We start from the raw sequence: 25,438 nt of genomic DNA on the forward strand, positions 1-25,438 counted from the left end.
CTTCATCTAGGACTACAGCATTTGTTGAACACAAACTAAAGAAAAAACCCACTTTACCACTTCCTGCCTTGGATTGGTTTCTGGACAGTATCTTTGCATTACTCTGTTGATACACCAGATGAATCCTTTCCATTCAGGTTTTCCCCATAATTAAGACCCCTAATGGAAAAGTGAAAGAATAAAGCACTCAAATGGCAAGACACTTAGATGCACTTGTAATAAACACATTATAAAATTCACCATCTGAATTGGCCATAGAAGAAAACGCTTCAGAAAATTCCTGGCGAAAGAACACACATCTACCGAACCGAATACACTGTGAAGCCATTTTCTGGCTGGCTTCAAATATTTGAATTTAAAAAGCCTCCCTAGTAGCTTTTCAGGCATCACAAGAAAACACAGTCACTTCAATGAAGAATATGATACTGACTAGCTTATTTGGTTTGTGTAACTCCAAAATGCAACAGTTAACATCCAAAACAGTAACAGAAGGAAACAACAAACAGCAGTTTCTCTCTGACCTCTACCCAGGGTGGTATCCCAAGGACTATTGTCCTTCCCAGTGACCACACTTCTCTATATTCTTTTATCCCCAAAACTTCCTCTCCCTCCCCCCCCCCCCCCCAAGAGAGCCTTACTCCAGGAGTAAGGTTCGTAGAGGTTGCCACCTGCTATCCTGTTTCATCAGATGCTGTACTGCTTTACCTCCCCTTCTACGCATCAGAAGCCACAATGTTTATATAAATCACCCTGGTGAATTGCCACCCACTGTAGGTGCAAGTACAAGAGCAAGGCTGAGCATAAAGCTTGAAAATACTCAACAGCCTACTTTGAAACTAATGTGAAAAATTGATACTGGCAGAAGTTTATACTTGGTGTATACAGGTTATAAGAACCCCAGCATTATAAGATTGGAGCACAGAAATCACAAGTGTAGGCTTAACATATCTTTGTCCTGATACAGGGTTGTTCAGAGAGGGAGACTTTGCATGCTAGTCTCATTCCCAGATACCAGTTCCTAAAGGATCTTTTGCACAAGGTGCTATACTGCTACCAGTTCTGTGCATCCTACCATCTCCTCAGCTGCCATCAAGCAAAAAAAGGGTGCTGCTGTTCAGCTACACCCCGAGTTTCATCGATTTTTCCTCTGAATTTCATAGATCTCTGGGTGTCCTGTTCATTCCCACTGAAGGCAGAAAAGGAACCTAATGGAAAGAGCACGAAGGGATGCTCTGGTTTAAGTTGCTGAACACAGGACAAGAAAAATTAATCTACTGAAATAAAATTAAAGAGACAGCAAGTTAATTTAAAAGGAAAGATAGGTGCAAGCTGGGCACTTTCTGGTTTCTTCTTCATGCAGAAAGTAATGATCTGTGGTATCAGATAGGGATAAGAGAAAAGGAACCCTTTTTTCCTCCAAATACTAATACAGTAATAACTAGTTTATTGCTTTCTGCAGCAGCCCCGTAGTTTGGAAGCATTTCTCTTCTAAAAGATTTAAAAGTGATTTGAAGAAGAGAAATAACGGAAGGAATTTTAATACTCCCTAGTACCTAGCAGCATCCTGCACAGACAGCACTGGAATTTGTTTTGAAAGTCTTACCCCCCCGTTGCCTACGTTTTAACAAAACTCTCTCTCTAAAGCTGAGTTTTCTTACATAAACCAATCAGGGCTGTTTATTAGCAAAAAATCATTCACTGCAACTGAGTTGTTATTCACATTTACGCTTGTGCCAGAGATCCCAGGCAGTGTCTGAAAACCCCAAACACTTCCTAGTCAAAACTTCCCTGTTCAGAATATATCTGTTATCCAGGTGGAAATGGGAAGATAAAAGAGGGAGAACATTTAGGCCAGACGACCCAAGAAGACCATGTCATGAAAAGCTAGTGCTCTGGTGCACTAACCCTTCCTCCATATGGTAAGGACTTCTAAATGCATCCAAATAAAAGGCACCACAAAGAAAAGTGACCACCAACGAACTCCAGGCACCAAGAGCAACAAATGCTTGAAGACCTTGTGCAAACCAACCAAAATCTGGTGCTCATCATAGTGCTCACAAAGATTAGAAACATGCACATGTAGCCCAGTCTCACTGAAAAAAGCTTTATAGAAGCATTAGTAAATCACTCACAAATAATCTGCGGCTGAAGAAACCACCTCCAATGACACAGAATTACACAAAAATTAGAGTAAAATTTAGAGAAAGTGGAAGATAACACAGTAAGAACACAAGGCTGTGTTGCAGCAGATCCTCCACCAGGTTCCTGTATGACCTTGGTTAAGTAATTTAGCTTCACCATGTCTCATCCTCATCTCCAGTAACATGAGAATGAATGAATACTGAGAACTACTCAGATATTAAGGGGTCACACAGCCATAGAGAGATAGCATTTGAGATAAAAAGTACCAAACAATTTTTGAAGCAGAGAGGCTGACTACGTAATTTTCAACTAAATCCCCACTGGAAATACCTTGGTCCCAGAATCATATGGCCACAAAACTCAAAGTTGACCTTGTCTCTGCTGGAATCCAGTGCATTGTTTCTCTGGTTGCCTTTTCTTCTAAAGACTCAGTTTTAGCTTAAGAGACCATCAGAAAACAAGAACAACCAACTCACCCACTCTCTTAAGTTAGTAAGAGCTTGTGAGCTTACAGGAACAAAAACCTCAAAAAAGCCTAACTTTAAATGAATGGCACCTGAAGGCTCTTAAAAGCACATTATTTTTAACAAGTAGGACTGGAAGCTTTTAGAGGCTTGTGCTGTCACAGCCAGAGTCAAGGTAAAAATTTGGGGGGGGGGGGGGGGGGGCAAAGGAGAGAGAATAGAAATGTTCCAACTTACCAGAAAAAAAAAAAAAGGCCTGAAAACAAATAAGGAACAAACAACAACAACAAAAGGTAACAAAAAATATCAAACAGTTGAGATCTACTAACAGGAGATGCTGATGAAACCATAAGCTCAGTGAAGTGAGAAGTGCAAGTGACTCCTCTCAGGGAATCGAGCAATTGATTGATTACAGGCATTTTAATTCACTCCATTTTAGTTACAATTCAATCAAATGTATGATTTAAAGTGGCAAAGCAAGCATCTTGAAGGAAGTAATCTATATAAATGTAATGGATGTGGATAATATTGTAAAACATAAATCAGGATACAGGTGCCAGTGGGCTTGATTTAATTGTAGGGGGAAAAGAGTGGCCATTTCCTGGCAGAGAACTTGGATGTACTTGTGAAAGAACTCACGTTTTCAAAATCATCATGTGCATCATGAAAAGGGCAACAGCTGCACAGCAGGAACTTGACAGGCAGATTCCTGCTTTTATTCAGTCCACATATGCACATGCTGATAATAGAAACATAAAAATATTCCTTTTGCATTATCATATGTGGGAGGGATATCGTCATTTACTCTGGAAAAAAATTGCTTTAACCCAAGAAAAACATGCTACTTCACAAGCAAGCATCAAAACAGTAGTGCTTTCGCTGCTGCTTTAGACTTATGAATAGAACTGGACTATGAGGGATATGAGCTGACCATAGGCTGACAAAGATGTTATGACAGCAGAAATTTCCAAAAGGCCACACCAAGCACTAATCAGGGACTGAGTTTTAATACGTCACTGCAAAGAAAAATCCAGGTAAACTGTTCTCCCCACTGAAACAAAATGAAGCTGGCTAGATGTGGCTCATACCACACGAAGCTGCATGCTTGTCTTAGCACCTTTCAGCACATCAGATTGTTCAATTACATGAAAAACTTCTATCAATGAAATAAAAAAAATAAACAAATGAAGCAAGTATGCTTTAATGGAGACTGAAGTGACAAAGGAGGTCACAGACATGCACCCGATTCCTAAATCAAATTTAGCAGCTCTGAAAGTTCCTCAATGCACAGCCCTGCAGAAGGAAGTCCCTCATCTATAAAAAAAGCAGAGCAGATATATTAGAAACACAGGCTGAGCTGTATGAAAAAGTCATAAATAATGTAACTCATTGAATTCCGTCCCACCTCCTGCCAGAATGGAGCAGGAACAGCTCATGATCTTCAGATAAATTTTGTTATTCAGAAATCATCTATGGAATTATCTCCAGGAATTCCTATTTACTTATACCTTCTCCCTGAATAGATAGGTGCTCTTATTTGCTGTTGGAAATTCCAGCTGGTTTTGTTGGCACTTAGCTCACATCGCACATCTGTCCTCCTCCCCTGAGCACAGGCACCTACTAGGAATTCATACAATTATCTATTTTAATCTTAAACCTCATCCAGGGATTTGTTTTCTGCAAACCTGGTAGAATGTTTCCTTGCAAGCAGAGAGCATTCATACCACTGCTACAGGCTACGCAGCCACACTGAAAGAGCTATGAACACAGAGACCTGGGCTCTAGGTCTTGGGCAGATGGTCACCTCTCAATACTCAAGTACTACCTGCATCAGAGCGGCTTCCTTTAACAGCCACTACCAGTGGATGAAAGTGTGCTGTAGAGGACTCGGGTATTAACAAACTCATACAACAGGTATGAACCTGGAAACATTCACAAACCTGTGCCATATTTACTCCAGCTCTATCAACACAGATACACTGCTCACTTCCAAAACCCTCCTGCCCATGTGTGAATAGAATGGTCTTGGGCTGAAGACTACATTAGCTGCGCAAAGGGTTGGACAACCTAGACGATGTTCCAGATGACTGTTTCCAACATAGCAATGTAACAGATGTTAGTGTACTCTTTACAAAAGTGTATCTAGTTTTCATGGGTTTTTTTCTGGATTTACCACCATTTTTAGTCAGATACTTACTTTGTTCATTCACACAAAAAGCACTTGTCAAACATACGGCCTGAACTTCTTAAAGCTTTATCTCCAGATGTGAAGTCTTTAATCTGCTGTCAAGTAATCTACAAATAAAGCCTTTGAAACTGGCTCTCTCATTCAGGATCCTAGTATAAAAGTGCCCTTAATTTCTGTGTTAGGAACTTGAGAGAGGAGGTAGTTGTTTGATTGTGAGATTTGATTTTTTTTTCTTCTTATTTAGAAAGAGCATCCCCCTTACGACCAACTTTTTTGTCTCTTTGGGAAGCAAGGGGAGCTGCTGAGCTGAAATACAGTTGCTCAGGATAGCCTGTGTTCAAATCAGTCACTCTGCAATGTGAATCCTGCAAAGCTATCCCTAGAGTAGTCAACACCCCCACACATTTCAAAGGAATGTGTTTATTTTATATGGAGAAAGTGGAACTTCAATGGCATTAAAATATTTTGGGTTACTTTTATATTAAAAAAAGTTCAAAATGCAACTTTCACTGTTGTTTTTTTTTTCCACAGTTTGAGGTATGCACAAAAAATTAACAGAACACAAAAGCAAAAAATTATCACTTGGTTTCTACTCCAGCAGAAATACCTTCATGATCTCAGATAAGCTGGAAAAGACAGAGGAAGGGATTTGATATGTTTCAAAACTGATCTTGGCTTTCCAACAAAAACAAACTCATAAAAGTAAAACTTCCTGACCAAGCTTGGGTCCAACAACCAGTCCAGATGACAACTCTGCTAAAACCAGCACTACTTCTATTTGGGAACAACCCACCAAGGTCCAAAAAAATTCAGACCAAAACAATGGGCAAACATAGAGAGAGAGGCTTATAGTATTTAATATTTAGCTGTAGGCAACATGCACTTTGCATCCTACTTTCATACAGGCGTCACAATGAAATCTGAACATTAGGCTCGTCCCCATTAAAGTCTCAAAGCAATTTTGGGATGAATGTGAAGCAGTTAAGTGATCCAGGGCCAGTTTTTAAAGGTCAAATGCCTCTAGAAATAGTACATTTGTCAGCACGTCGCTGATGCAAGGAATTGCACTAGCACAGGAATTTAACTACTACTCATCAGCGCTAGACCAAGTCCCTGAGGAGCAATGCTAAGGTACATTAATAGGGCAATGTGGAATAAATAGTTTTAAAATGCGAAGTTGTACTTCTGCCAAAGCAATTCACAGGCCTTCAAGCGAGACAAGGATGTCGTCCTTAGCACACCAAGGATTCCTGTGCACTAAGGATTACCTACACCTAGGTAATACCTAGGATTGTTCTTAATAAGCAACGCCTAATGGAAAAAGCAATGATCAAAAATCATCCTCCTTGATGCAAAGGACAGTTAAACCATACAGAAAGGCAGTATGCACATTTACAGCATGTGTTGCTGGAATCTTTCAGCTACAGGTGTCCAAACACTTTCCAAGCAACTTGCTGTGTGTTCTCGCAAGAAAAGGCACAGTAACTTGGAGAGTTTAAGCAATTCCCTCAAGAATATTCAAGGCTGGGCAACAACAGCTCAGTGACAGCCCTATGAATAGACTCCTGCTCTCCTGATTTCCAACTCCCCAGCCCAGAAAGCAGGCCAGCAGCACCTCTCTGCAGCAGCAAGCCTTCCATTAAGGGCTGCCTATCAGGTAAGTTCTCTACCCACAGAAGATATATTAACCAAGATGTTACGTATACTCCAGCAAACACATCCACAGGGTAATGAGAGGATGACACAGCAGCATTTGCATGAAACAACACCTCACCAAAGTGAGTGATGCCAATATTACATCTTTTCTAAAGGCCTTGGCTACAAACTTAAAATATTTGGAAGTGTAAATATTGCCTCTGCGTTTTATGACACAATAAAAACTGCTCTAATACACCAACAAAACCTCAAATATGCCTTGACAGAGTTATTTTTAAGCTATGAGCTTTAGAACTGCGTTTAAGTTTTAGACAGATATAATCTCATTAGGGCCTTGACACAAATGCCATTTAAAATGAAAGTAAAGTATTCTGCATATCAAGACTTACTAAATAAATCTCAAGGTTTTTATGGCACTAATGAATGAGTATGAGCACATTGGGACTGTTGAGTAATTTGCATTCAACCTATATACTGCAGATGCAAAAGCAGAAAGTGGCATATGCCTTAGTACTGAAAATGGTGTTATGCATGCATACATACATACACATGTGCACACCCCGAGCTCTCCACTTCTCCGACCCTTCCCACATTTAGCAAGCAGTAGAAATGTCAGAATACTCTTGACAAGTAATGCTTGTGTCGACAGGAAGTTTTCCACTCCATGCTGCCTTCAGGACTACCAAGTTTACTGCTCAAGGTCAGAATTCTGGAAATAGCTTGCCTGTTTTTTTTGAAAGTGATAACTGAAAGAGTGATCAAAGTCATAAGGGATAAGATTATGTTGTCAACCAAAAATACCCCATTTTGATGAATTCCAGTTTGTACTTGACTTTTTAAAATGCCATTCAGGATGCACAAAACCGTAGGAGAACCTTTCTTTCAAAAGAAAAAAAAATTAGACTGCTTTTTGAGACCTCTAACCACGTATTTTTTAACACTTTAAATATGAAAGAATGCCCATTTTTAAAATACTGCTCAAAAATTAGCTGATTTGCTTTTCATCAGCATTAACAGCTGCTCAAAGGAGCAAGAGATGACCTGAACTCCTGTCCTCCCCTGACTTGTATGCCAACTCCAGTCCAATGGCTGTATAAAGCAGCAGCCCTAGGATCAAGGTGGCAGACCCTGCAAGCATGATCACTGGGCTAGTGCCATGATGACAAACCTGCCAGCTAGAGCAGTCTCACAGCTAATCTTCCTGTGCAGAGGAATGTGGTTCTGCCTATATAACATCCATGTAAAAATGCTTGCAGCAAAACTCCAACCTAACATACATTAGGAGCTTATCTACTCATGGCATGCTCAGGAAAGTCAAAGCAAATCAGCTGAAGGCCAAAGTTAAAGCCAGGAAATGAGAGTATTATTAGATGATAGCTACTTCTAAGAAGGAATACTGAGATGATACTTTAAAGCAATATACCCTTATTTCCAATTCGCAGTCCCAGTAGGGAACTTAGGGAATAGACGGGCACATAGAATACGCTGATTCCCATGTACTTGTTACAAAACTTCCTGCAGCAGTAGCTCCAACTTTTGGGACATTGAATTTCATTTGCTTCCCACCACATCAAAACCCTCCACACTCCAACAGGGTTAACCAGACACTTCAATGAGATGTTCTGCCTCTTTCCCCCCACTGGCTCTTGCTGCCAATTAAGTTTTGCCAGTATACGAGAAGTCACACCATGGATCTGTATTCTTGACTGACTTCAAATGCTTGACCTCATGCCAGACTTATGGCTATTATGGCCACAAGACTATCATGGCTGTATTTCAATATATTCATCCTTTTCACTACATACAGAAGCATACTGCCCAATTGAGCACAGAGTTACAGGGTTAAACACCATCGATTCTGCACCTGAAGCCTTACCTCCTTAAAACTCGCCCTGCAGTCACACCCTATCACATTGAAACAAGCACAAAATCAAACCCAAAACCCTGGAAGACTGGCTTGGTAACACAACCTAACCGGGCTTGCTCAAGAGCTGTGTGTAAATTTTTGGCACACATAACACTGGAGAACCTACGTCAAGATAGTTCAAAAAGCATAGGTAAGTATTGCTGGAGGCTGGCAATTTGACTACAGGACTACCTAGGTGACCTGGTTTTGGGTAATTGCAACACCCAGACCTCCCCTGGGAAAATGGCCAAGTCCTATTGATTGCAGGGAGGTAAGAATCACTTTCTCCTTCTTTCCAGGTTTTACTTTGCAGATTATCCTCATTATCCCACAACAGGCACTTCACAAGACAAATCTGTTTAAGAAAGGTGCTCAGATACAAGATGATTATATACCACCAGCAGTTAGAGAAGGTATTACTTTATTTCCAGTGGTTATCTACAGCTCTTACAGCTCTCCACAAATGTATGCTGCCCAGTGTATCTGTGCTAAAACAAGTAATACATATTTCCCTTCAAGAGCCTATAGGAAAAAAAACCCACTTATTTTACAGCATCCATCATTAGAAGGTTTCTGGAGCCCACCCAGTAGTAGTAATAAAAAAAAAAAAAAAAAATCAAAACAGGCTAATTCCTCACTTATTTTCCTCCCAAGGCGTTCAGAAACAATCTCCTGCTGGTCTGCGCATTTGAGTTTATTTACTTATCCCTCTTTAGTGTTCCCTTTCTTTCCCTATCCTCCTTACTTATTTGTATTTCCTCACCTCCTTTATATTGTTGTCCTTCTTTTCACCTCTCTAATTCATTATGGTCTGCAGGGAAACTAAGTCAAATTGTATGTTCCAGCCTGAGCACAAGAAGACCGGTCGCTCTCATCTCCTCTCAAGATGAGTTTGAAAACTTAGATCTTCATACCAAAACTGCACTGTCTGTGAAAAGAAGCATAAATCAGAACAGTAGTAAGAATTGGGAAATACCAAATAATAGAGTTACAGACAACAGGGTGCCTCTGGGCTCTGACACATGCTCTCCCACCACACACAGATACAAGAGGACAACATACTTGGCATTGGCAAAATCCAGGCTCTGCAATAGTGTTTGGCCAAATAAAAAAACCAAACCTCCCATCGGAGATCGGAAAACAGTGGCAGGTCACTTTATAGGCAAACACCTAAAAGCAGGAATGTACCTGGACAGGGAAAAGTCACACAGCTCCTGGGCAGCCCACTAAGAGAAATGCATCCTGAAATCCTGCTCAGAGTTTCAAGTAAACACATCAGTGGTAAGGACTATTTGTGCAGACAATTAACAAACGACACAGAAGTCAAATATGGGCTTTCTGTAAATCCAGTTCTATTACTAACCCTATTTCAGAAGTCAGTTGATTTACTTTCTCTTTTCAAAGGATGGGTGTGAACAGAAAGACAGAAAAGAAAGCAGTAAAGGGACAGTAAACACCAGTCTTTCAGAAAGTACTAGTCATATAGGTATCATCCAAATAAATGTAATTATATGCAAATTCCATTCTAAAACAGAACACAATAAAGTTACCAGAGACTGGGGGGTTCTATTTTGAGGCAATGTGCATTCATTCCCAACACCAAACCTGAAAGAAGGAAGTTTGGGAACCTCTTCTGGAAACCCTTGAGAATGCTCTCTGTTCTAGCACCTCTGTTGCTACTGTGGTAGGTCTATGTTTCTGTTTTCCTAAAATCAGGATTATAAAACTACAATCTTACTGCAATTTACCACCACTGAGTCCAGTAGGTCTCACTTCAGTACAACATCAGCCACTGCCTTTTCAGTCTGGAACAGCAACATTATAAATCAGTGTGAAGATGGAGGCACGGACCCAGAGGTAGAGTGCAAGCTGGATCGTTTATTGCAAAGATTACATGATATTTATATGCTTCAAAGCAATTAGCCAAGCACATCTGTGTTTGCCTTGCCGTTACATCAGGTGAAAGGTCCATCTGATTTTCTTATCAACATCCTCTTCCCAGTTCCAATGTCCTTGCTCCTTGCCAGTTCCAACACCTTCCAAGTACCAGTCAGGGATGGCTCGCTCCTGACTGCCTACTGTAGTTCCTAATTCCCATGGTCACTCTTAATTGCCTGCCATAGCTTCTCCTTCCCATGGTCTCTGACAGTTTCGATACATTCCACCCCCACAAATCAGGGACCTGACATCTTGCGCAAGGCAAAGCGCCATTTAGTTTTAAAACAAAAACCAGAATTAAAAAAATCTTCATAAAAATACAAATGTGCACATTTATCAAATATTATATACCAATTACATGGGACCTTGGCCATGAAGACAACTTTATGCAGCTCACTACTGTCCTGTGTCCCTTAAGAGCCCCCTGAGCTCATTTCCCAAACGCTTCTTTAAACTCTTTCACCTCCTGATGCTCAGATTCTTCACCTACAACTACAGCAAATTAAGTCTAGAGAAATTCTTGCAGTGCAGAAAGATCAGTGCCATTTAACCTTTTACTGGTTTGCATTATTTAACCAATAATCTGAGCCAAGACTTAATCCTTATAAAGTCCTTCCAAGCCTTGTAGAGTCTGTTCCTCATAGCAAAATCATCCTACACATACCAGGAGTTAAACCTCCAAGTTTTTCTTCTCTTGAGATTTTGTATCTTTAAAATGAGATTATCTAAGCTTTGTTCAAAGCATTCTGAATTCAGTTTCAAGGCACAATCCATTAGAAGAAAAAATTTCACACCGCAAATTAAAAAAAAAGGCTGGGTTCTGCACAGCTTTCTACACGATTCCATTTTGGTCAAACTAACTTGAAATTCATACATCAGTTTGTGCAAAACGGGACTGTAAGTATTCAATAAGACATTGAAACTGAGCATGAATTTAAGATTATGCATCAGTTTCTGTTCCTCGCTGAACTGGTCTCCTAGATGTGATTCTTTTATGGAGATAAATATTTCAGAGGAAGAAAAAAAAAAGAAGACTTGCTAGAACTCTTCCATCCCCAAATACAACATGAAGACAAGAACACGGAAATAATCGTGGCCTGATATTTTGGTCACAGGTCTATTTTACTTTGTTCATCTGCATAAAATGCAGGTACCATCTGAATTCTGCTGATTTGATTGTTCTCCCTCCTCCTAGTAAACTGATGCTGCCTTTTTGTTAGGATTTCACAGGATTAAATTGTCAAATAGAAAGCAACATGAACTCAGCAGGAGGGAGGAAGACAATTAAATCTTTCTCCATATCTTGAGAAGAGAGCAGCCAATGGAGACAAAGTCCCAGGCTTGACTACTACAATAGTGTTTATTCAGACAAAACAAGGAGTGGCAAATTTTAAGTGCTGTGACTTTAAAAACAGATGTGTCTTGTGTCTGTGTGACCATATCACAGGATTTGATCAAGGCAGGAAGGGGTGGTGGTGATGAAGTCTAGCTAATCACACTTGGCTGAGCTACAGGATCTTCTCTCTGCAGGTGCAGTGTGTTAGAACTGGCTCTTCCCTGCAGTCCTCTCAGAGTCTGGCACATGTCAAAAAACTTTTCAGAATTTTAAGAACAGAAACCAAACAGATCCGGGACTGCAGCCATAGGACAAGGGGTGATGGGTTCAGACTGAAACAGGGCAAGTTCAGGTTAGATCTAAGGCAGAAGCTCTTCCCTGTGAGGGTGCTGAGGCGCTGGCACAGGGTGCCCAGAGAAGCTGTGGCTGCCCCATCCCTGGCAGTATTCCAAGGGCCAGGTTGGACAGAGCCTTGGGCAACATGGTTTAGTGGAAGATGTCCCTGTTCATGGCAGAGGGGTTGGAACTAGATCTTAACCTCCCTTCCAACCCAAAACAGCCTGTGATTCTATGCTACAGCATACAGAAAAATCATCACTAAAGTATATCTGTGCTAACCGTCAGTGATGCTATTCCTTTGTGATAGGATTTTAAAGCTTCAGCAATGCAAGACAATGCCGAGCTGTAGTTGTCCTCCTGCAGACCTGTCAAGACACTGTTCTGCATGGGAGAACTCCTTCAAGCTGTTCAGCCAGAAGTAGAAGTGTTCTGATGCCACTTGAGTGAGCAGGCTTTGATACAGTTCTCTGGCCATGTCACGGTTGCCCTGCAACAACGAGAATGTTTTTAAGAGGGGACATTCATGAAGGCTGTGCATTTCTATGACACAAATATACATAACAGAACAGTAACATCTCCAGAACTACTCTTACTTTAACGTTAGAAACAGTGACATTTCTTCCAATCATTTGATCATGACAATACTAACAATAAATAAAAGCACAAATGCTTATTTTATGGAAACAGCAGCCTGTGTATCTACTTATCTATATGTATATATATGTATACTCAATAAGTGTAGTACTTACTTACACAAGGTAATTCAACAATATGAGAAACAGATACTAAAATTTACTTTTATGACAGCATCTCATAATAGGGTTTCTACATCATTCTAACCCCACCTGTGAAAAGGGAAATAGTATCTTTTCTTTCCTTTTATCACATTGAAAAGAAGAGAAGCACACATCAGGATGGCCTATATCACCGTCTGAAGAACAGCTAGACAATGCAGATTAGGCATGTGCTCAAGAAAGTATCAGACTGTTACTTCCTTTCCAAATACTTCAAAAAACAAGTGAAAAACCATCCCAGTGGGATGACTGCCCTAAATGCCATATATCTTAATCAGCATTCCAGGGAATTAAGATGGAGGTTTCCAAATCCCCCATTCATTTCCTCCTCCCAAGTCCTACCACGTTCCTTATTTTCTTTTTCCAGTTCAAAGAAGTCACTAGCACCCTTCCAACTGCACTAAACCATTTTCATCCAGGTATTTCACTTACCATTCTGGAAGCCTGCCTAGCTATCCTGTAGGCGGTCCACCCATTGGAGGCATTCTCCAGCTGCTGTTTGATAACAGTTTTGATTTCTGAAGATAAAGCTTTCTGGCTGGAAACAAATATCACTGTGGCGAGAGAAACCTAATAAAGAATGGTAAGGAAGAAGGTTATATAGCAGGAGCTAAATAAAAAGGAAAGAAAAAGCCAGTTCTCTTTCCTAAGCTACCAGAAATGATCTGCTTGATTTTAGACTCAAAACTACATAGAAGATTACATAACCATTTTAACTGAGGAACTTCTCAGTCATGTATCTTTTAAGTATTTATTTAAGTAGCTTCATTCTTGGAGATGAAAGTCACTTTCATGTAAAGAATCTTTACTGTGGCTTTTAACTGAGATGTTTCAAATGCAATGAATGAAGTAACAAGAAGCTTGTAATTTCCTTCTTAAAATTCAAATTCATTTCCAAACAGACACAATAAAAGCATTTTCTTATCTCTTAGAGTGTATTAAGTCATGTGCATGAGAGTTACCAGACATGAAGTGAGCTAACTGCACTGAGTTAAAGCACAACTGAAAAGGGTGGCTATTGACTGGCACATCAACTCAGACATAACAAATTACTTAGCCGACTTTCTAATAAAATCAATCCACGGTAGTTTGCACAGATGTTCGTGCAGGACCTGCAGCACAAGTGTGATGGGGAATGGCTGAGGGACCTGGGGGGTTCAGTCTGGAGGAGAAGGCTGAGGGGGGACCTTATCACTCCCTACAACTGCCCGACAGGAGGATGGAGCCAGGAGGGGCTGGGCTCTGTTCCCAAGGAACAGGGATGGGACAAGAGGAAATGGCCTCAAGCTGCACCAAGGGAGGTTTAGATGGAGATAAGGAACAATTCCTTCCCCAGAGGGTGCCCAGGCACTGGAACAGGCTGTGCAGGGCAGGGCTGGAGTCACTGTCCCTGCAAGCGTTCGCACACCATGTAGACCAGGCCTCAGTGCCATAGGTTAGTGGTGGCCTTGACAGTGCTGGGGAACGGTTGGACTTGATGAGCTTAAATGGCTTTTCCAACCTGGTTGATTCTATGACTCTATGAATATAAGGCCTGTTTAGCAGAAGGAAGTCTTACCAAGAGTTCCTGTTTTTTATCTGTGGCAGATTGTCCAATTAATTTATAGAGGTCCATCAGGTCTCCTAGCATCCCATCTGCTAGGACAGGCAGCTGCATGGCAATAGCTGCTAAGCAATGGCACATGAGAATCCTGGCAGCATCCTGGGCGCTGTGTAGCTGGGTCAGCAGGGATTCAACTACTGACTGGCTCAGGTGAGGACGGCACTTGACCAGCTTCACCATGCAAGTTAACATGATCTGCAACTCGCACAACCAACAGGTACAATAAACATAATGTCTACTTAAAACTAAAAAAGCCAGACACACTTATCTGCAAGTATGGTTGCAGAAATACAGAAGACAAATTCAAGAAATTCTGATCTTTCTCACACCACCAGCCTTTACAGGAAAATAACCAGATAAAATTACCAGGAGCAGCTTATGAAGTGAGAAAATTAAAATAACAGTTTAGAGAAGTGTTGTAGTCATGTACCTTGCATCCCCATCTCCAAAGAGCAAGCTCTCTCCAATATTCTTTGTCCTCCAGAGACACCTCCATGCCATGCTCAACTTCATGTTTTATTATAGCTGTTCCTCTGAGAGGAGTATTAGTGTAAAACTTACAGCTGTGCTAGGGGATGACAATAGTAATATCACCTTTAAGGTTGCCTGAGCTCCTGGACTGTCATCTTGACTACAAAGAACAAGAAGAGCTTCTAAGCCAAAAACTGCAACTTGCTCCAAAGGCAGAAGATCTAAGAAAAGAAAACCAGAGTAAGTTAGTTCTCAGTCACTGGACTGCCATCTTGACTACAAAGAACAAGAGCTTCTAAGCCAAAAACTGCAACTTGCTCCAAAGGCAGAAGATCTAAGAAAAGAAAACCAGAGTAAGTTAGTTCTCAGTCACATTTTCTGACCACAGGTGCTATAACGTTTGGACTGGTGCTGCATTCACGACCAGTATCTTCCCAATACCTCTGCCTCACCTTATTTTGATTAGAAACAATTCTGCTATTCCGTGTCTCAGGTAACTTATCCTGCAGTCACACCAACTCTGGCATTTGCAGAGTGTAAGCCTCTGGACCAAGGCTTCTAAATGCCCTGTTACTCTTTTGCAACAGGCTTTGTGCAAAGAGTTTTCAAAGGCTGACAAACAATTCTAAATCAAAGATGGAATTTTTCTAACCATTCATAAAATCATACAGAGTATTCTCTGCTAGATTATAGGCCCCATTCTCCCAAACCAGCATGAAGGATCAGACAGATCTACAGACAGGTTCTCAGACATGACCAGTTAACACATGTTAAGTGCATAAGCCTCACTGTAAACAGACACATTTCACTGTCCTTGCTTTCATTTACCTTTTTCCTGACAAGAGGCTGATACATTAGTCAGAATTCTCACACCATGAGCTGCAATGCCATGGTTATTATGGTAACAGCACTCCTGTGCCAGTTTTACTAAATCAAATAACCTCGCAGTTGTAGCTGCTGCTCCTAAACAAAGACGAGGCAAACAGGACATAAATCAGCACGGTCCATAATTACACCACAGATCTCTTCAAGTACATTTCTACAGAAAGTCTATATTGATTTAGGATTATTTCTTTTCTTATGTTTAAAGGACAGGATGAAAGCATCTCTTTCTGCACGCAGAGAGCCTCTCCCTCTATTCCTGAAGACTATACAAGTTAGAGATAAGAAAGAACATTTGGGTCTAAAGGCTGATGTTTCAGGGACTCGGAGAAGTATTGCCTTAAGAATTATTATATCTCATTAAAAAAGCTGGTGAACATATTAATTATTAAGACACGCCAGAATGACTGAAGAGGATGTACTATTTTTCTCTGTTTCTGCAGCCCATGTAGTTGGGCTTGTAATGACTCATTAGGGCAGTCTGGCTTTTGAGAAGAAAAAGAAAACCATGTGATCATCATTTTAAGAACAAGACACCCTGAATCACTTTTAAATACCTGCTCTATTTCTTCAAAATACAGTCACAAGGCAGAAAGGTTCACCTGGTACTGAAGCAGGTCATTCCCACAAATGTGGCAAAGCTTCACTGAGCCAGGATAATATGTCAGCCCACACTCAACACCATTAAGTCTTCATGCTTCTCAAAAACTATGCAAATCCATGGTTTCAAAGCAGAACGCAGGACAGCCACTTGGGAGGCATTACATTTCTTCATTTGATGAAGAAAAGTTGAAGGATCATAGAATCAACCAGGTTGGAAAAGCCCTTTAAGATAACCAAGTCCAACTGTTACCCCAGGATCGCCAAGACCCCCACTAAACCATATCACTAAGGGCATATAAGACCCAAAGGTAAGAAAATCTTTCATAAAGCACATTAACCACAAAATCAAGAAGAAAATCTTAGACCATACCATGACTATGCATGGGTATGCAAATATCCCATTTTAAGTTTCCATGTGATGAACACATTCAGACTCTCACCTAGTATCCTGAAGTTCAAAACCAGTTTAAGAACACAATACAAAATGTTTAGATGAAACTGATTATCAGTAGACAGACAGGTCAAAGCATCCAAAATGCCAAAGATAATCATATGATCTTGTTTTCTTACCTGGAGCAGTGCTGAAGTACTGTTTAATGGCAGTGGTCCCCAATAACACGGAAAGAACAGAGAGCATGCCCAGCTTCAAGCTGTCATAAGGAGTGTGAAGAGCAGATTCACAGAGTGCCTAAAGAGTTGCAGGAGAAAAGACCTAGAGGGAAGGAAGTCCCATGAGTTACCTTTGTTCAAAGTTTAGTTGCACTTGGCTGTGAAGTTTTGAGAGTCAAAATAGACTATACTGAAATCAGAATTAGAAGTCATGTCCTGAAGCATCTGTTTTAGTAGTAGACTTAGAACATGGCTTAGAGAAAAAGGACAGAGGGTTTCATATGCTAGGAAACACCAACTCTAAGTCATTTCTTACTTAAAAATCAGTTGCAAAAATGCTATCAGTTCTCACTGATCAAATATTGGTGTAGATGTTAAGACAGTTCTCCAGTCTTAGAGACATATATCAGTATTTTGCCTTGTAACAGTTTGTTTACCTCCAAAATTCTTCTTCTGGAAAGAATTCTGCAACTAATTGCAAATTTCCGTAACAAACTATAGCTTAAAAGAATGTATCAACCTGAATATTTTCTCTGCTCCACGTATGTGGTGTCTTATTGGCCAACAACTTTAAATCTTGGATTGCAAGCCTCTTCACAGCCTTCCTGGGGTCATTCTTTAAGTACTGCAACAAAAGCTGGATCTGCAACAAAGTAAATTCACTGTTTAAGAGAGATGCTACTAGAAGGAAGGTCTTTTTAAAGGTACTTGCGAAGGATTTTTGAGCATACTCAGCCAAAACTAACTTGCCATATCTGTCCAATTGCTCACCACATGGAAGAGCCACTGCTCAGGCTGTAATGCCACGGCAAGCTAAAATAGTCTGACAGCTGATTTCTCCCATGCTGCTCTGCTTGTTCGAACATCCTTCTCTATCTTCTCTCACCCCGCATACCTGAGAAGCCTTGAAAGCTGTTTTGACACTCTCAGAACTATCATAAAGTATCTCCAAGAAGCTCAGTAAAAAACCTTATACTGTTGTGATAATGCTCCTAGCAACTACTCTGGGATTTGAAGTTAATTTGGGTGGCTGCAGTTAACAGACAGCAACACAGACATCTTCTATGTAGTTGTCAAAAACAAACCCTGAAACCCAAACACACCCAACTCCTACCCACCCCCTTTGAAGCCTTGACCTCAAATTAAATGACACTTAACTGCATGCCCCTTGTGGTGTTCTTTTCCTGGAACTTCACAGAGATGGAAAGATGGAATAGCCAGCACATGAAAAAGCATGAATGTGCTGGCCATGGTTTTGCTTACCATCCCCACCCTAGCTGTATCACTTTTAAGCATCACTGGCTGTTCTGTTACAGAAATACAGCCTAAATCACCACTCTCACCTCATAAAGGTAATAAATCACCACTTTTTTACCCATAAAAAAACCAGAAAAGCCTGTAGGGTGTTCTAATGTTATTTCAGTTAGCTTAAATTAGGTACTGTTGAAACACCCTCTGAAATACAGAAATCAGCCACATCAAAAAAGAAGTTTCAGGCAGATCAATGTTACTGATTTAACAGTAACAGACACCAGCCTTTCACAGCTGTACAGGATGGAAAAAAAGCAGTGACTTTCATGACTACAAGGAACAGTTAGTCTCAAATGTCACTGTGTTCAGACCTGCTACATAAATCATGTCAGCAAAGCATATTATCAGAACACAGAAGTATTGTATTTTTCTATCACTGTTTTCCCACAACCTTGGTTTGTAGTCCTAAATTACAGGAACAGATTCAACCTCCTCAGGGTTCTTCAAGAAATACATTTTTAAAATGCGCTCTTTGCTACTGAAATATTCCTTTGCTTGCATGCAAGGAAGGCAAAACACACACCCAGAACCTGAGAGAATGCACAGTAGTGAGAAGGGAAGCCTGGGTTCTACAGGTAAAGTTGACATTCAGAGTAGGTCAGGGTTGATGTCAAGGCTCTATCTGACTTCAACCTCAATTGTTTTAAAGAAAGACAGGTCATGACCTGTAAAGAACGGTTCCTGTGTTTGATGGGGTTATCTGGAAATAGGACCAGAGAGGGCAAAAAATACGAAAGCAGCAGCAGTTTTCAGAGTGTTCTTTCTCTATAGCACATAGGAGCAACCACCCCAGCATATCCATCAACTTATTTTCAGCACCAGCTAGAATCTGAGGTCTTTTAAATGTACTTTAAGTTGAAAGACGTAATTAGGAAGAATTACCTGCTTAGGAATGTCAACCAAAGAAGCAGCAGCAAGCAGAGTAAAGGTGTGCAGAGTAACAGTGACCATCTTGGTAGAGGAATATGATGTTACCGGCTGCTGGAGCAGCTGCCGGGAGCTGGAGGCCAGGCTAGCATCATGATGCATGTGCTGTAGAATAGGGATCAACTTCAAGTCCACAGGTGTGGCCAAACCTGCAACAGGGAAGAGAAACACAGGCAGTGTTAGTCCTATGTACTGGCTTTTGGCACTACTGAGGCACAACTAAGTCTGCATTGCTACCACTGCTGATCGCCCAATAACTGATCTACCAGCATAAGGACAGCCATACCAAGCACTTCCACAGTTCTTGGAGAAGATTATTCCTTGCTTCATTGTACATAACACACAGCTGGTGTCAACATAAAGAGGACATGGAGCTGTTAGAACAAGTCCAGAGGAGGCCACAAGGATGCTCAGGGGCTGCAGCACCTCCTATATGGAGACAGGCTGAGAACATTGGGGCTGTTCAGTCTGGAAAAGAGAAGCTGGGTGGAGACCTCAGAGCAGCTTCCAGTGTCTGAAGGGGGCTAACAGGATTTAGCAGGGACTGCAGCAACAGGTCAAGGGGTGATGGGGTTTAAACTTGAACAGGTGAAGTTCAGGTTAGATCTAAAGAAGAAGTTCTTTACTGTGCAGGTGCTGAGGTGCTGGCACAGGGTGCCCAGAGAAGCTGTGGCTGCCCCATCCCTGGCAGTGCTCAAGGCCAGGTTGGACACAGGGGCTTGGAGCATCCTGCTCTAGGGTGAGGTTTCCCTGATCATAGCAGGGGGCTGGAACTGGGTGATCTTAAGGTCCTTTCTAATTCAAACCATTCAATGATTCTATGATTAACTCACCTGAAGCAACCTGTGCTAGGCTATGCAAGTTTATTCATCATGCTATAGACGAGCTTTCACTCTTTACCAAACAGGTGTTTTGAGAACTTAGATTTTAAGAGGATGTAAGAGCCAGGCATTAGATTAATGGTTAGCTAATTTAATTTAAAACCAGGAACCATTGGAGGATAAGGGCAACAGCGTCTAATATTTACATAAATAAAGAATTCTCAGAGAAATTAGGTTTTCCCTTTTATCACTCAATATACACCCGTACCTTGTATCATCTCACTGATTTTATTACATATGCCAGCAGCAAAATCCCTGTAGAGAAAAGACGAAGTATTAGGTGAGATAAATACAACAGGAAAATCATTACAAATTAAACTCAATTGAACTACCAAACACTGTGCTTTAACAATAAAAGCTTTCACAAAAGAGTGCTTGCCAAGATCTAGGTTCTTTTAGAAACCCTGCACACGGGCATGATCAAATGCAAGCTTCTAAGAACATGTCAAAGTGACAAGTAGCACTATGTTTTGTTCCAGAATATGATTTATGTAAAATAATCATTGATTAAAGCTGCTATTCCACTTTGCATTCCCATAGTTATGTGCTTTCCATTACTATTTTAGAAAAAAAGAAGTATCTGTTAAACTTGTGCTCAGATTTCTTTACAATATTGTTATTCCACACAATTAAATGTTTTGCTAAAAATTACACGGTTGGCACTACCAAAGGTTTGTGAATGCCAGTGCTAATGGAGTTTCCATTCTCTGTGATATGAAAAACTGAAAACAGAAATGACATCTTACTTTGTGCAGAAAAATTGGCAGCAGCAAATATTGCAGCTTCGAATTCCACATTATCATGGGAATCCAAACTTTGACGAATACTGTGATGTGTATCCTTCCTTTCTGGAATGATAGATGCCATGCTGCCCAACATCCTACAGAGAGATCACAGAAAAATCAGGAAGAACAGTGATCGTGGAGAAATGCAAGATGAAACCAAATAGAAACTGAGAAGGACAACTGGTTAAAAGACTATTTTGATACAAATACATTAGTTTCTGTAATAGATGTGGATGAGCACAAACAGAATCACAGAATCAACCAGGTTGGAAAAGCCCTTTAAGCTCACCCAGTCCAACCGTTCCCCAGCCCTGCCAAGGCCACCACTGACCCATGGCACTGAGGCCTCGTCTCCACGCTGTGTGAACACTTGCAGGGATGGTGACTGCAGCCCTGCCCTGGGCAGCCTGTTCCAATGCCTGAGCACTCTCTGGGGAAGGAATTGTTCCTCAGCTCCACCTACACCTGCCCTGGGGCAGCTCCATCCTCCTGTCAGGCATTTGCAGAGAGCAATAACGCTAAAAGCAGGCATATAATTAAAAGTTAACAAGTTTTGTCATGTGGGTTATAGCAGTGGTTTAATAAAACATGAATTACAATTTGATACCTTTCACCTTGAAATGGGCGCAGTGAGAAACATCCCACTATGGCACTCAGAACAAGTTTTTTTAAGGGGCTTTTACATTCAAGCTCTGGTATCAACACAAGAGATTTAATGCTGAAGTGCACCCTAATAATGAGATTATCTAAGCTTTGTTCAAAGCATTCTGAATTCAGTTTCAAGGCACAATCCATTAGAAGAAAAAATTTCACACTGCAAAGTAAAAAATAAAGGCTGGGTTCTGCACAGCTTTCTACACGATTCCATTTTGGTCAAACTAACTTGAAATTCATACATCAGTTTGTGCAAAAGGGGACTGTAAGTATTCAATAAGACATTGAAACTGAGCATGAATTTAAGATTATGCATCAGTTTCTGTTCCTCGCTGAACTGGTCTCCTATATGTGATTCTTCTTATTGAGATAAATATTTCAGAGGAAAAAAAAAAAGAAGACTTGCTAGAACTCTTCCATCCCCAAATATAACATGAAGACAAGAACATGGAAATAATCGTGGCCTGATTATTTTGGTCACAGGTCTATTTTACTTTGTTCATCTGCATAAAATGCTATGAATTAATCTGTTTATTTAGATGGAAAATGCAACTCCTAATTAATTAATGTATTTGAACAGCATTTCAACTACTGCTTTTATATAAGGAGGCTTATGTTTCCCCCCTCTCCCTCCCAAAAGACTACGCATTCCTTCCTTGCTCATCTGCAAGGAATTTACAGGCATTAAATTAGCCACAGCAGCCTTACCTTTTATTCCCTGAATGCTATCAAAACATATTGAGAATTATAATAGAAGCATATTGAGAATTACAGAGGAAAAGTTAATAAAAACTTAAGCACTAGAAAGTTCAAACAAAAGATTTTTCCCCAGTTTATACCAAGACCTGGCTGCATGCAAAACTACACAAAAACCAGAGTCTAAAGACAAGTTCTCTCAGTGTCAGCTTTCAATTGAGTTTAGCTCATAAATGTCATCTGAAAGCAAATTTAAGATTGCTGCCTCCAATATTCATACTAAAATAGCAAGTTTTATGTTAAAGGCCACTGTCTGATACACAGGAAGAACCTTCTCCCCGTTTCTCAACAAAGCTTCGGCACCCAAGTACTGCGATTAACAAGGCAAGGATCTGATCACACTCCTTATGGAAAGGCTGATGCACATCCATTTATTTATTTCATTTTACAGTAACCAAAGCTGAAAGCTATCCATACACCTCAGAAACCATCATTGTTAACTTCTCCTCTCAAACATTATTTTTCTACCACAGCTTCCTTAAGGCAGATTTGATTAAGCATCACTGGGGAGTGTTCATGATTTCAGTTTCTGTGGCTAGTACTAGTAGTTTATCTAGAGTTTCGTGCTCTGGCATAAATTCAGTACAGGCTCTGGGACAGTAACTCTTCCAACATGAAGCTGGCATGAAAGAGAAGGATTAAGGTTTATAGTAGTGCTCTTGCCATAATGGTGTTGAGAGGTAAGATTGCTAAAGAGTGATAACAGCTTTTATTTAATCATCCACTATAACTGGGTGAAAAATTAAAAAAGGTACTCACATAAATGTTGAAGACGTTAAGAGCCAAAGTAGAACATATTGCCAGGAGAGCACAGATAGAGCATGATACATCCTAGAAAGCTCAAGCATAGAAGACCTGACCATTACACTGCCCTCACCTGGCACCAGTGCAGAAGATTATTTAACAGGTACCACACATTAGGTTCTGCTCTTTTCACTTAGCATTTGCACTTCTGTCTCTCCATCTTTGCCAAATTCTTATTCCAAGCCTACAACCTGCTTTCTCCAGATGAAAACACTCCAAACTAAAGCAAATATATAACCCAGCAACACATTTCCACAGTAACAACAAATACTCCTCTCCTGCAGCAGCCATCAAAATCCATGCATCCTACACATAGACTTTCTAGAACATGCTACACTTCATTGCATCGCCCTAAGGAAGAAACTAGGCAGCCACTATGCTGACAGCTAACTCATAGACATGTCTGTGAAAAACAATCACCCAACAGTTAGCATGACAACTCACAAAAAACTCTAACTCAGCTCTCTGTCTTCAAGGAAGACCTAGAAACGTCAAGTGATTAAGATTAATAACTCTAGTAGATATTACATACCCAAAATGGGAAGTAATCAAGAATTTAGAGAGATCCTTCGGTAACCCATTAAAATTTCCCCTCTTTTCACCCTAAGGGAACCTCTCCATGCAGGGAGGAAAACTGCCACCCCCACAGAGATAAGCAAGTCTCTTAAAGTGAGATCATGAACTTTTCAAGTGATGTGTGCAACAGTTAAGTATAGAAATTAAACCCTGTGTTTGTTTATCTTCTACTAGGCTGGGAGTGATTTAAAGGTTTTGTCCTGATAAGGAAAAATGCAGCTCAGAAGCTGAAGGTCAAGGAAACTGCTCAGCTTCCTTCCCTGGATTAAAAAAAGGGACAAATACTGAATTGTGTAAAAGCCTCTGACAAGTACTAAATTCAAGAAAACTGCTATCTGCCTCTGACCTTCTCAGCAGTGAAAAACAGAAGCTCAGTAAATTGTTAATTTCTAATCACATGCACAGTTAGAACCAAATGTAAAAGTAGCTAGCATTTGGGCATTGTTTCCTCTCTCTCCTCGTAACTTCACAGGCTAATCCTCCAGCACTTGTTTCTAGAAGCTGGGAATCCCATGCTGTGTGCAGGTTATGCTCACAGGCACAAAGACTCAGAAAAATATTTCAGGAGCCCCAGTCCTGTGAGAACTCAGTTTCATGACTAACCCTGGGAACCTGGGCCAAAATCAATTCGATAGAAAGTCCAAGTTACCCAGAACCAATGCAGAAGTACAAAATAGCCTAATGTAACAAGGACTAACTTTAAACAGCTGTACATATACAAATAATCACAAGACATGCTTTTTAACTACATGATAGACATACAACAAAGGGTCTCAATACAGAAAATCTAGCATCACTGCTATATAGTCTTAAGCACCTCTTTAGCAACATAATCATTACCACCACACAGGTACACTTCCTTTCCATAAGGCATTCCCTCCCCAGCCAGCATAGAAACAGGGTTAGACACAGCTGTAGCCTCCCAGACAGAAGGATTCACTCACTGCCCTGAGGAAAGGTAATGGAAACCTCACCAGGCTGAAGAAGATGGAGCAACACCTGCATCACAGGTTCAACCAGCTCTGGCAGGCCTGTAGCTCACCTGAGGAGACAAACACCATGCAAAGACATCTCTTCCAAGACAAACCGTGGAAATACGTGCAGTATTGTGTACCTGTGCACACACAGTAATACTTGCTCAGTTACTGAGACCCATAGAAAGCTTGATTAGTATCTGTATGTTTGCTTTCAGTACCCTTGCAGCTCCTGCTAAGCCTTACTCTGAAGGGCTTTATCACCTGGTAGCTGTACCAACCCTGAGGAACACCAGAGCACACAGACACACAAAATAGCTTTCAGATGCATTTGAGACACATCAATAGAAGTTTGTCTATGCAAATATACATAGAAGCATTTACATATGTTCGGCATACTGCTTTAAAAAGTCTTATCAGTAAAAGCAATAAGGCTCAACACTTTTACCTTGCTTTAGCTGCATTAGAAATGACTGCTTGAGACTGGCTGAAGCTCCTCTTAATGGATTGTGAATGGAGAACTCTTTCTCCACCTCCTGTTTTAGAAGCCTCTTATCCTCTTTCGATGGACATCTCTCCATGTCTCTCCAATTAGCTGGTTAACTTGCAGTCAAACTGGGAGCTGTGGCAGCCTCAGCAAGACTCCCCCCACAAGCTTGACCTGAAACACTGTAATTAAATGCCACTTCCAAGCGAAGTGACATATACAGCAGAGCACAGGGCACACCAGTCCCACATGGTCAAGCCAGGCAGTCAGGCTATAGCTTGAAGTCCAGAATAAGAAACTTCACAGGCACAAACAGAGCTCAAGAGAAGCCTTCCCCCAACAAAGCCCAAAC

General features: G+C 40.8%; 1 protein-coding gene across 1 annotated transcript; it reads right to left on the bottom strand.

Moving 5' to 3' along the window:
• Positions 1–12,198: 12,198 nt before the first annotated feature.
• On the bottom strand, positions 12,199–20,847 carry LOC133213258 (integrator complex subunit 7-like). The gene is given in 11 exon segments (XM_061355406.1): positions 12,199–12,341; positions 12,343–12,456; positions 13,196–13,333; positions 14,322–14,561; positions 14,961–15,058; positions 15,666–15,800; positions 16,893–17,010; positions 17,452–17,574; positions 19,125–19,318; positions 20,259–20,442; positions 20,797–20,847. Coding segments are annotated over 11 exon segments (1,509 nt in total). The 3' UTR covers positions 12,199–12,227.
• Between the last annotated feature and the right edge of the window lie 4,591 nt (positions 20,848–25,438).

This window comes from Neopsephotus bourkii, unplaced genomic scaffold, assembly GCF_033783945.1.
Source record: "Neopsephotus bourkii isolate Nb327-2 ecotype Australia unplaced genomic scaffold, CSIRO-AGI_Nbou_v1 NB_795, whole genome shotgun sequence".
NCBI lineage: Eukaryota > Metazoa > Chordata > Aves > Psittaciformes > Psittacidae > Neopsephotus > Neopsephotus bourkii.